We start from the raw sequence: 11705 nt of genomic DNA, 5'->3' as shown, positions 1-11705 counted from the left end.
TTGGTGATGCATCCCCTATTGGCATACGGTCATTCAGTAGCTCACCACTATTGATGATTACCAATGTTTTTAGACTTGTCCCGAAAATTCATCTGAAAGCCTTAGCGGATCAAAGGTCGGACTGACTCGAAAAGACAGAACGGTGTTTGATTCGGACGACGCCATAAATAATTTAAATATATATTTATTTATATATATAAGGTATTGGATCATTTCAGAAGTTTTTTTACAGCGAGAAGTGCGAGAAGTGAAGGTGTAACTCCATTAATTCCTAATTTCACTCCAATTCTTATGCGTAGGTGCGTTATGTAGGTGCATATGTACGTGTGTAGGTACATATGTTTGTATATGTGTACATATGTTTGTATATTTGTATGTGTGTAGGTACATAGGTTTGAATGTGGCTCGGTACATTTATATGTTTGTAGGTATGTTTGAATGTTTAATTACGACATAAATACAACCAACCTACATATATGTATGTAACAACATATGAAAATGAGTGAAATTGGGGATTAATGAAGTTATACCTTCACTTCTCGCACTTCTCATTGTAATATCACTTCTCGCAAGATCCATCTCCATATATATAATTCATATACATATAAAAAATAATAATAACCAAAAATAAATAATAACAAATTTTAATATTTATTTATGTTTCATACATTATTTTTGAATTACATCACAATGAAAGAAGTATTAAACCAATCTAAAGCGGTCATATTAAACATTATTTAGTTGGCCGTTCCAAAAGATAATCTCATCTAAAGTGGTCATATCAGGAGTGTGGAACAACATAGTTAAATTTAATGAATACTTAAACATAAGTAATCTTTCAATTACAATTCTATAGAGGGTGTGGTGGGTGATGGTACATAGAAACCATATAATATTATTTGTAGTTTCATGACCTAATTAATGTAAAGGTTATTGACAGATTCTGCCGATAACTTGATATCAATTTTCAGTGGATTCCATGCTGATTTTATTGAATAAGTGGACACCTTTTGAGTTTTGCCCCTCGCTTTTATGATTTTCATTTCATTAATAATAAAATAATACCAAATAAATAATAAATCTTGCTAAAGAAATCGACCATCATATCAAACTATAGAAGGTATATAAATTACAAACAAACATATATATATAGAATATAACGTGTTTTATTAAGATCAACGATATATAGCTGAGTCAACCCTGACTCAAGCTCGATCGATTTTGCTTTAAAATTAGGCCAAACTCTTTCGGAATGAGCTATGAGTCCCGAACTCTTTAAACAACCTAAACACACGTACATATCATGTAAACTTATAAAAGAAGATTAAAATATAGTTTAGTTATGTCTTCTCAGCTTTTCTTTAAAATCAACCGTTGATTAGATATGTTTTGAGTCTCCTACAACATATTATTATGTTTCGGTGATGTCACAATCCAACTTATTTTGTGGGCCCGGCATTTTGCATGACGAAACAACTCAACTAGTGAACATGTGTTTCTCCTAGCTATCGTGTCATGTTGTGAGTGAACGTTAAAGCAACAATGTTTTTCTTTAATTAAATACAAATTCCTAGAGTTTCTTTACGACAAAATTATAATAATATATAAAAAGTTTACGGCCCATTTGATTTTGTTTTTGTTTGATTTCAAATCGTTAAAGCAATTAATATTAAGCAAGTTGAATTTAAAATATATATTAAACAATTTAAAATTTCAATATAACTAGAATAAAGTATAATTAATGATAAAAAAAGCTTTATCCAATAGTAACATACTTCCACCAGTGTTTTATTGACTTCACATGAAGTCCTTGTTTCAAGTTTTAAAGTCACTTAAATTTTATTAGTTCTACTCTTATTTTACTTTATTAGCTTATAGCTACTCTATTTTTTGCAACTTTACTACCCCCCAAAATATTAACGTTTGGATCTAATGCCCTAATAACTAAAGAAACATTGATCACGACATAGATCTTTTTATATTCTGGGATAGCCTTGCTTCCATTACAGATCCGTCAATGTATACAACTAGAGTTATGTTTTACTACTTAGGAGTTCCATAAATAGTTTTGGCTTAAGATTTATTTAACTAAAGAGCATCGGCTCTTTGAGACACTATATGTAAATAGGTTGTGTACACAACATTGAACAATGAATAACTCAATCCAGATTTTACATCCACACGAGGATCAAATTTCTGAAATGGAAATTGATTTATCCCGCTATTCATTTAAGAGTTAACGAAACGCACAGTATTTACAACACTTGAATTTGAAGATCAAGATTGAACTTTTATTAAGCGTTTTAAGAAGTATGTGATCTCAATGCAACGTTGACACGTTCAAGCAAACATAAGCAAGCATGAACAAAGTTAATTATTAGATGCGATATCTTGAATAAGTGTGCGATTATTGTGTGGTGAAATTGTCTGTAAAGAATATAGTGTGAGAAATGATCCTATTGTGATTGGTTGTGTGTCTTGATCAGGTTTGTAATAATCCAATACTTTGTTCGTTAAGATGGTTTGTTTTGGTTTCTGTTAAGATGAACTTTTGATTTGTATGCATTTTTTATTTATAATTATGATTACCTAAAATCCGTATGTGTTCAGTTTTTTAACTGTGCATGTACGTGCTGAGCTCAACCTGAGCCAAACAAGATCAACTTGATCGACTAAGAACCTCTACAGAACTGAAAAGCTTAAACTTGGCTCGTTTATAATTAACTCAAGCTCACTCACGGATCAGAGGCCATACAATTCGTTTTGGGCAAATTCAGTACAGAAGATTCATTGATACGACACTTGGATATGCACGATTGGTGGAAGAGAAGAGAAAAGAGATGAATACTCATAATGTTACATGTAATAGAATGTTTGGTGAATGGATTTTTATGGTATTTTCTTTCATAAAGTGGTTGATGGACGAGTGAATTAACATCTTTTATTCTCCTACTACTTATTATGTTTTCCAGATGTCACAACCCTCACTATTTTGGCGTCCCGACGTTTTGCATGATGAAACATGAGAACATGTGTTTCCGACTTTCCGTACGTATCGTGTCTCATTGTGAATTTATGCTAAAACAATATTTTTTTTTCATAGGGTTATTGGATTTTATTAATTTTAACTTTAACGTACATTTGCCGGATTTAATTTCAACTGAGAAAATGATATGGCTATGTTTTGATTAACCAATTCTTTATGCATGGTTAACTGTTTTTTAATGGTTGGTGATCTTTTAGTTGAAGTTAAATTTCCATTTATAGTTTATATTATAGGAAAAATCCATGATGTAATATAAGTTTTCAATCATAAACACGAGCAGACCTACACGGTAGGTACGTAACGGTTTACGGGAACCCATTAGTTTTGGATTTTTAGTAGAACACCTATGTATACCTAATAAAGCAAATTGATACACTTAGACCATGCGTAGTCAAAACTAGTTACATCGTGGCATTTTACACCATGTGATACCTAGTATGCTTTTAGGCATTTTACAAAGAGTGTGTGTAGTGGGAAAAATACCCCAAAACGCCTCTCTCTCACAAAACACTCAAAACTTGTATCTTAGCGTTTTCTACGAAACGCTTCTTCAAAACGCCAAACCCAAAACTAGGGAGGCGGTGTGGGCCAGCGTTTTGGGCTCAAAAATATTTAAAATGCCATCTATTATGGTCTTAGTTTTTTAATAATTTACCATATTTAATGCATGAGACATACCCATCAAAGCATGTAACATAAGAGCAAAGTTGTCCCGTATAAAATATGTTGCATGTGAATCTCAATATGTTTAAAAAATAGTTACAAAATTGCTCCTTAAACTTACTATCCTTTTGTAAATTTAAGAAATATTTACAAACTTAACCTTTTCTACTTTTAACTATATATTCCTTTTAACTTTATTGTTAACTCAACTTCTACCCACGATTTTCAAACGGTAATAATATTTTTATACATCCATGTTTTTTTAAACTCTACTCTCCATCATAGCATCTACCATCCGACCAGCAGAAGGCCAATATTGTATAGGTAAACTGCAATAGTCAAGCAAAGGCTAAGCAATATTGTACCATCAAGTTTTGTAGCACATGCATGCCACTTAAAACAGGTTAGCCGTTTCCTGTGTTGTGTTATTGTGCTAATGCCTTGTGTTCTAAAAGTTTAGGTATAAATTCTTGGTTTTATAGTTAGTTTACGGACTCATATACTATATCTACGCTTCATATTTATCTAGATATCAGGAGAAAGTTAAAGATTTGGCATTGCTAGACAAATGGGATTGTCCTAATTAAGTGAAAAGGTGTATGTAATTGTAGCATTTATATGCAAGTTTACAAAGCTCTTTTTATCTATATATATATATATATATGACTTTTGAGTTAAGATAAAATTCTAAAGAGTTGTTTTAACTGTCAGGAAAAAAATCCGGTCACCAACCCACTGGTATATGGATACACACCAATGGCAAATGTATGTGGATTCCTGTTTTTATGACATCGTTTTTTATTAGTTTTTTATTGTATTTTTGTTATGTGATTAACCTTATACGACTTAGAAATTTTTATGTTCAGGCCTATGAAATCGGACCATTTGAAAATAAACAATGAACCTTTCGAAAATTTTTTTGGAAAGTCACTGATCATTACAATAAACTTAGTTCCTTATTGTATACTCAAATAAACAAATCAAAACATTTAAATGTGGAAAAATTACCCGATTTCCCGTTCATGGATACTTATATATAGCTATCTACTCCGATGCAATTCTCTAAAAACGTTTGGTACTAAATTTTGAAACACTAAACGAGAACTATATAAAACGGATTAAGATAAGAAATGCAGAAGTTTATGAAATAGAAATGAAGTTATATATTTCTCTAATTTAGATCAGCCTTTGTTATATTCCGTTGGCCTATATACTAGAATAAGTTGAATTCACTCCCCGCGGCAAGATCACCTCCCTGTTAATAGGATCGGCGAGGACAGCCTTACACATGACAATCTTCTGTAAAGAACGGCACGCCTATAGTAAATCAAAGTAACCCAATCCCCTTTCGAAAGCAATACGCCCTTTTGTTTTAAGCAACCAGTTAAACAAGGGCCCTAGCTACTAATCCTACACCAACTCAATCTCAAATACGCCACCCTCAACCAACCAACCATTTGAGTAAACGCTCAACCACCCTTTTGAAGGTAGCGTGACTATAACTAAGCCTCAATTAACCTAAACTGTCATTCGACAAGCCCTCAAAACATTCGTTTAAGATTAGACGGTTATTCAAATGACAGTTTAGGTTAATTGGGGCTTAATTATAGTCACGCTACCTTCAAAATGGTGGATGAGTGTTTACAAATTACAAATGTAGGACTATAATTAAGCCCCAATTAACCTAAACTGTCATTCGACAAGCCCTCAAACATTCGTTTAAAATTAGGACTGCACAACAATACAATCATGATTCTAAATTATGAATCGTATTGAAACCCTACACAACAATACAATCATGATTCATGAATAACATTTATAATTTAGAATCTATAGTCCTGATTAAGGCGAAAAACAATTAGCTAGTCTCCACAAAAGATAAAAGAAGATGATCAAACCAAGAACACTAAATTAAGTACCTGAAATCTTAATAATTTAATTCAATTGGTAAAAAGAGTAGACATACCTTTTCAAACAATAAGACCAATATATGAAATTTTCACCTTCAATATCACTCAAACCCTAACCCTAACTCTTTGATGATACATTATAAATATTCGTTCATGACATCACAACCAGCAATATAATATCCAGATTCAAAGGAGGAAATTAATTAATTAATTAATTAATCCAACTTCTTTGTCTTCAATTATACTAGCTAGCTAGCTTCTTCAACTCCATATATTATCCAAACTCGAATCAAATTATTTTAATTTCAAATTCCACAACCAAAATTCTCTAACCTTCAAAAATCAAACGATGGATCTCCATAGTCCCATATACTAGGTGGCGGATACTCATCATCATTTGTCAATGACCAAAACGGGTCACCACCAACGGCGGTTGTCGGATCCGAAACCGAGTCTCCGACAATAGAAAGATTTGCTCCTAACGCACCCACCAACGAATTAATATTATTAGCATCCTCCTTCATGGGTTGATGATAATTTTCACATTGTTGTAACGATGTTCTTCTAGGGTTTGTGTCACTGTTCGGATCATACGAGGTTGGATTACTTGTGGACATCCTTAAAGTGGGGTCCTCAACAACAACATTAACATGACTGTCTTTATTCATGTAGGGCACGTACGGAGGTTGTTGCACAAGTTGTACGGCGTATTTTCCACCACAATTTGTGTTTTGTTGTACGGTAGGGTAAAATGGGTACGGCATATAATTAGCTAAAATGGGTATATTAGAAGGTGGTGTTTGAGAAGGCGAGAATGTGAGATTAAAAGCAGCCGGCCGTGGAAGTATCGGCCGGAGCGTCGTCGTTGCAGACGACGAAGTACCGCTACCAGTACCACTTCTACCTCCTGATGAGGTGGAAGTGATACTTGTACCAGCAGTCGCAGCGCCGGTGGAATTATTACTACCGTTGCTAGGCTGCTGGAGGTTAAGCTGAGCTCTGGAGCCGTAAAGGATAACGGCGGCTCGGTCGTACGCATGGGCCGCGTCTTTGGCTGTGGCGAACGTACCCAGCCACCGTCTGGTTCGTTTACGTGGCTCACGGATCTCAGCTACCCATTTTCCCCATGAGCGTTGTCTAACACCTCGGTACTTAAACTTAGCATTGTCAGGACCTCCTTTGCCTTTTGACTTTCTGTTATTGGTACGCGGCGGACTGCCGGTGGCGGTGGTGGCATGAGGTGGCGGAGATGGAGTGGTGGCAAGATTGGAATCGATGTTTGTGTCCATTTTACTTTAAAGAAAGAGATATGAGTAATAAGTTGGCGATAAAATCAAAGGCATAAGGTGGAAGAAAGAGAGTAAGTAAAGAGAGGTGGATAATGGCGGTTGGTGATTGTAAATGGTGGAAGAGGGCGGTGGTGTTAAGTAGTGTAAGTGTTGGTCAAATTTAGTTTTTTTTTTTTTTTTGAATGTTCAAGCTTTCCTTCTACTATTTACATTATACCGCCAGTGCCAGGAATCGAATCTTGGACCTCTCACCCAAAGGCCAAAGCCTTTACCATCCCACCAAAGTGATGATGGCGGTCAAATTTAGTTGGTGAAGGAAGGATTGTTGGATTGTTAAGAAAACATAGATAATGAGATTGGTGCATTTACTTATGTTTTGGATTGTATTATGTTACAGCTGTATAAGATAATCTGAATATTTTTGAAAATGCATGCTTTTCAAGAAACAATAATATGGGTTGATGTTGATCCCATGTGAAATGATAACGATTTTGTGAGTTTAGTCACCGCGTATATGCAAGTCTTGGCGGCTTATGATACCTTAGGCAACAAGAGTTTTACTATGATACAATAATATGTAATGAGTGTGTCCATATATGACCAAGACATAAAGTCTTAAATGATATAAATTTATTTTAGATGCTAATATATTATAAGTTGAATGGTTATTTTTTTGCATATCATTAATTTTTTCGATTTGTACACTATTACGTTTGTTATCATGAAGTATCACTTAGCTTTATGCTAATACTGCGTGCATATACTTTCAAGTAAAACATACATGACCCGTAGATCGAAGTTCAAGTCCTGAGTGGAATCAAACAAGTTAATTTTTGGTATGCACGTCTAATGCGTGTGTCAATCTGATTTTATTTATATATTTTAAACCACGACCCTCGCAACATATTTAATGTGTAGATAAGTTTTGTTGAGATTGTTTCCACAGTTAAAGGGTTAAAACAAGTTAATTTATCACACAGTATTTAGGACGTTACAAGAGTAAATACGATGTTTGTCATTGTTGGTGGAACGACGGTCGGTCCCGATAAAGTCCATTGCTAATACTAAATTAATATGATTTCAAATAAGATTATCAATGTAGCTAGACTTTTCACGTGTTTGTAAGTAGAACAAGTTGTTTTGAAAGATTTTCGCCCGTATTTTCAAACTTTTGTTTGTGAAAAAAGTTACCCATTAAGAGTGTCGCCGGTAACTATGTGCCAAGTGTCAAGTGTAAGTTTACAAATAAACATCTTACCTATAAACATGTTACACATGCCTCTTTGCGTTGGTAGAACTTGTGTAATGGTCTCGAAATCAAATGTTCCAGAAATTGGTTTGCATGGTTTGTCGCGTTTGTTTTGCTAAATTAGCGCACACGATATCCGATCAGCTACATGTACATCCAAAAGCATTTGTTGCCAATAAGATATAGTTAAAATTATTTAAACATTATTTTCTTATTTATTATATTTGAAACTATCAAACATAAATAAATACTAATTACGCACATATTCAACACGTACGTGTATATTCAAGAACCAAACTAACTAAGAATTCATGGGGGGGGGGGGGGGGGTAAATAAAAAGAATAAAAAAAGGTTTATTTAATCTTATATTGCATGTTAAGCATTCATAAATTAACCACTTTTTATGTAAGACATATCACTGAGTTTAAAACAAAAGTTAATGTTATTTATACAGGCTACAATAGTACAATATATATATGTGTAGTTCCCATGTTAGACAAAACCTCACAAAATGGAAATATATCGCTAGCCGCAACAGCATATACTACCTGCAAGAACCAAACTACACAACTGGCAACTGCAAAATCTGTGATCGCCATAACTTCATGGATTAGTTTAACTATGTTTGTTTGTCATTTTTGCACCATCCCAGCCATCCAGCCCCTATTTCAATTAAATAAATATAAAAACATTAATAATTGGAAGTGTTATGATTCAGGGACCAGGGTACACCTCACAGTACTTCGTTCGTAAGGCAATTGCACACAGATTCGCCACTTATTTTTATTATTTTTAAACAGAAAGTATTTAAAAATTAACTAAACTGTTGTACGTTTATAAATAGATATATCAGGGGTGCTGAAGTTTATGGCTTACGTCTGAAAGTCGGTTCCAGTGTGTAAGGAGCCACCAATTGGTCCAATGAAGCACACTCTCTTGTTTTACAAAGCCAAAACATCCTGAAACAGTTAAAATATCTTTGCATGTTAGAGATTAATATAATATCATATGATCATATCACACGGTTTCTTTTTCGGGGTTATTTGAGATTCAAGGTAGATTTATTGTATCGGTTTTAATAAAATTGTTGTCTATAATTTAATATTGATATCCTTTTATATATAACACAAACCGAACTACATCCGGATAATGGGTAAGCGAGCAACAAGCTGCGCCGCTATCCCCTTTTGAATCGCAAAGCCTATTCTACTAAATATAAATCCTTGGTTCCTCGGGCTCTGCGAGTCACTATGGACCACCTTCTGCACCCGCTCCAAGAAGTGAACCTCCTCGGGAGCTAGGGATCCAAAAATGTCGAAGGCAAATGGAATGAACACGTGTTGATTCTCCAAACACGATGTCTCATGCTTAGCAACCTTCTTAGACTCCGCTCTCAAAACCTCCTGTCCCGGTACGAAGCCACTGTCTCTCAGCCCCACCAACGGGGACGCCCCAGTGAGGTCAACACACGCATGCTTACCCCCTGCCCAGCCAAACATAAGAACATCCGCAGGACGCAGGGTAGATCTTCCCTCACGCGGATCAGTCAAAAAGTTAACAGGTGCCTCTTTCTTGGCTGAGATCCCGGCACGTCTAAGCACATCCCATAACACATCTCTAACCCAGTCATGACGATACTTGAATCCCGGCAATTCCTTACAGTGGAGGGCATGCCCACCGAATCTATCCAAACAAACTTTTTTACAAATGGGGCATAATTTATCTGGAGGGAAAAGGGGAATCATAAGCCGGTATTTAAGGATGGCTCTGTATTCAACTGCCGACATCCGTTGCCCAAGATCTTCAATGGGCACAACAGTCAAAAAATCCTGGGCATGAGCTCTCTTGAGACAAGCTAAAACTGCCTTTTGTCTCGGGGTCATATCGAATCTCTCCTCCAAATCATGTACGTGTTTACCATAAAGGGCACTCGCCAAGGTTTGTTGAGGTAGGGGTAGTGCAAAGTGCAAACGTGCCGAGCTCATTTAAAACTCTATTTTCAAAGTTCGAGCTCGTCTCGTGAATATATTTTCAAGCTCGAGTTCAGCTAGGGTTTGGCTCGTTTACTATTTATTAATTATTTTTATATACTTATATTTATATGCCTTTTTTAATTAATTTTATGTATAAAATAATATTTGTATTCAGTTATTTTTCTTACAACATGATATATATTGATTAATAATGATTAAATATATATATTACAAAATTATATAAATGATAGCCTCGTTTAGGCCCACGAAACAGCTCGAACTTGATAAATAAAACTTGGGTTCGTTTATTAAACGAGCTTACTTTGCTTATTCGCGAGCTGATCTCGAGTAGCTCACGAATGCCTATGCTCATTTGCACCCTAAGTAGCGGAGTATATATGTACATCTTTTAAACATTAAAAATGATAATAACCGCGTGCCGATATCACAATATTTAATTGTAAGCAAAGATATATGTATTTCCAAGGAGAGAAAGGATTTTGGTTTTGAAGATAATTCTTTAATACATGTACATCTACTATTTTCACTGAAATAGGTAATGTATTCTTCACTGCATTTACCAAAAACGTAGTTTGAAGGTTTTTGAGCTTTTCAAATTTTTGGGAACTGATCATTGATTGAATTCAGTCTTATCGTATTACTTTTTATTTCTTGGTACTTAGTTATCTTGGTCAAACTTATTTATCAAGTCTTTTAAATAATAATAATTAGGCTGCCCATTGACTTTTAGCGGCCACAGGTGTTAACCCCACGTCGGGTATCGCCTTTTACCTTGTTGCTGGCGTTAAAAGGTGTTAAACATTACAACGGAGTGGAAGGATGTGGCTTAATGGAGCGGGCGGTAACTAATTATTAAATGAAGCGGCTTTTTTTTTTTTTTGGGGGGGGGTATAGGTTCGTGGCAACGGCTTTTCACATAAAAGGGTATAAAACCGGCGGCAACATACCACAACAACCGGCGGTGCTATACCACAGTGACCGGCGCTAGAAAAGAGGAAAACTAAGGGACACATTAACAAAGTGGACAAACATTAGACATAGATTTTCCCCTTATAGCCCTATTGTAAGAGCTCTTATGTGGGTGATTCTTATTAAGTATTCGTGGACGACGATTATAATTGTCGACAATTAAACGGTTATAATAGTGAGAACTGAGAAGTAGGGAAAACCACTTCAATGGTAACTCAATTAGACTAATATAATCTTGTTTTCTTGAATCTTGATGGCACTAAAATCAACAATCCATGTGCAAAATGTAACCCATTTGTGACAATCATGTTTCTCGTTTAAGTGAGGGACACTCTAATTGGTATATACTATTAAAGATAAGTCTATACAAATTTTATAATTCATAGTAGACATAAGGTTGGCAAAAAACGATTGTCTATACAAATTTTATAAATTGACAAAAGTTTAATTGAGTATTGTTTATTTTCAAGTCGGTTTTCAAACAAGTTTTAGGTTTGGCTTCGAGTAATAGGCATCAAAACATGTAACATTTAACAACCTATGGGTATATACATATAATGATTAACATGTACTCAACGATTATA

General features: G+C 34.8%; 1 protein-coding gene across 1 annotated transcript; it reads right to left on the bottom strand.

Annotated features, from left to right (window-relative positions):
* Positions 1-5612: 5612 nt before the first annotated feature.
* On the bottom strand, positions 5613-7054 carry LOC143531611 (uncharacterized). The gene has a single exon (XM_077026874.1). The coding sequence runs from the start codon at positions 6906-6908 to the stop codon at positions 5955-5957; it is 954 nt and encodes a 317-aa protein (XP_076882989.1). The 5' UTR covers positions 6909-7054; the 3' UTR covers positions 5613-5954.
* Positions 7055-11705: the final 4651 nt, after the last annotated feature.

The sequence above is a fragment of the Bidens hawaiensis genome, unplaced genomic scaffold (assembly GCF_021521415.1).
Source record: "Bidens hawaiensis isolate Kalapana, Puna unplaced genomic scaffold, B.hawaiensis_p1.1 tig00009196_1, whole genome shotgun sequence".
In the NCBI taxonomy this organism is placed as follows: Eukaryota; Viridiplantae; Streptophyta; class Magnoliopsida; order Asterales; family Asteraceae; genus Bidens; species Bidens hawaiensis.
This window is presented reverse-complemented; position numbering and strand designations above follow the sequence as displayed.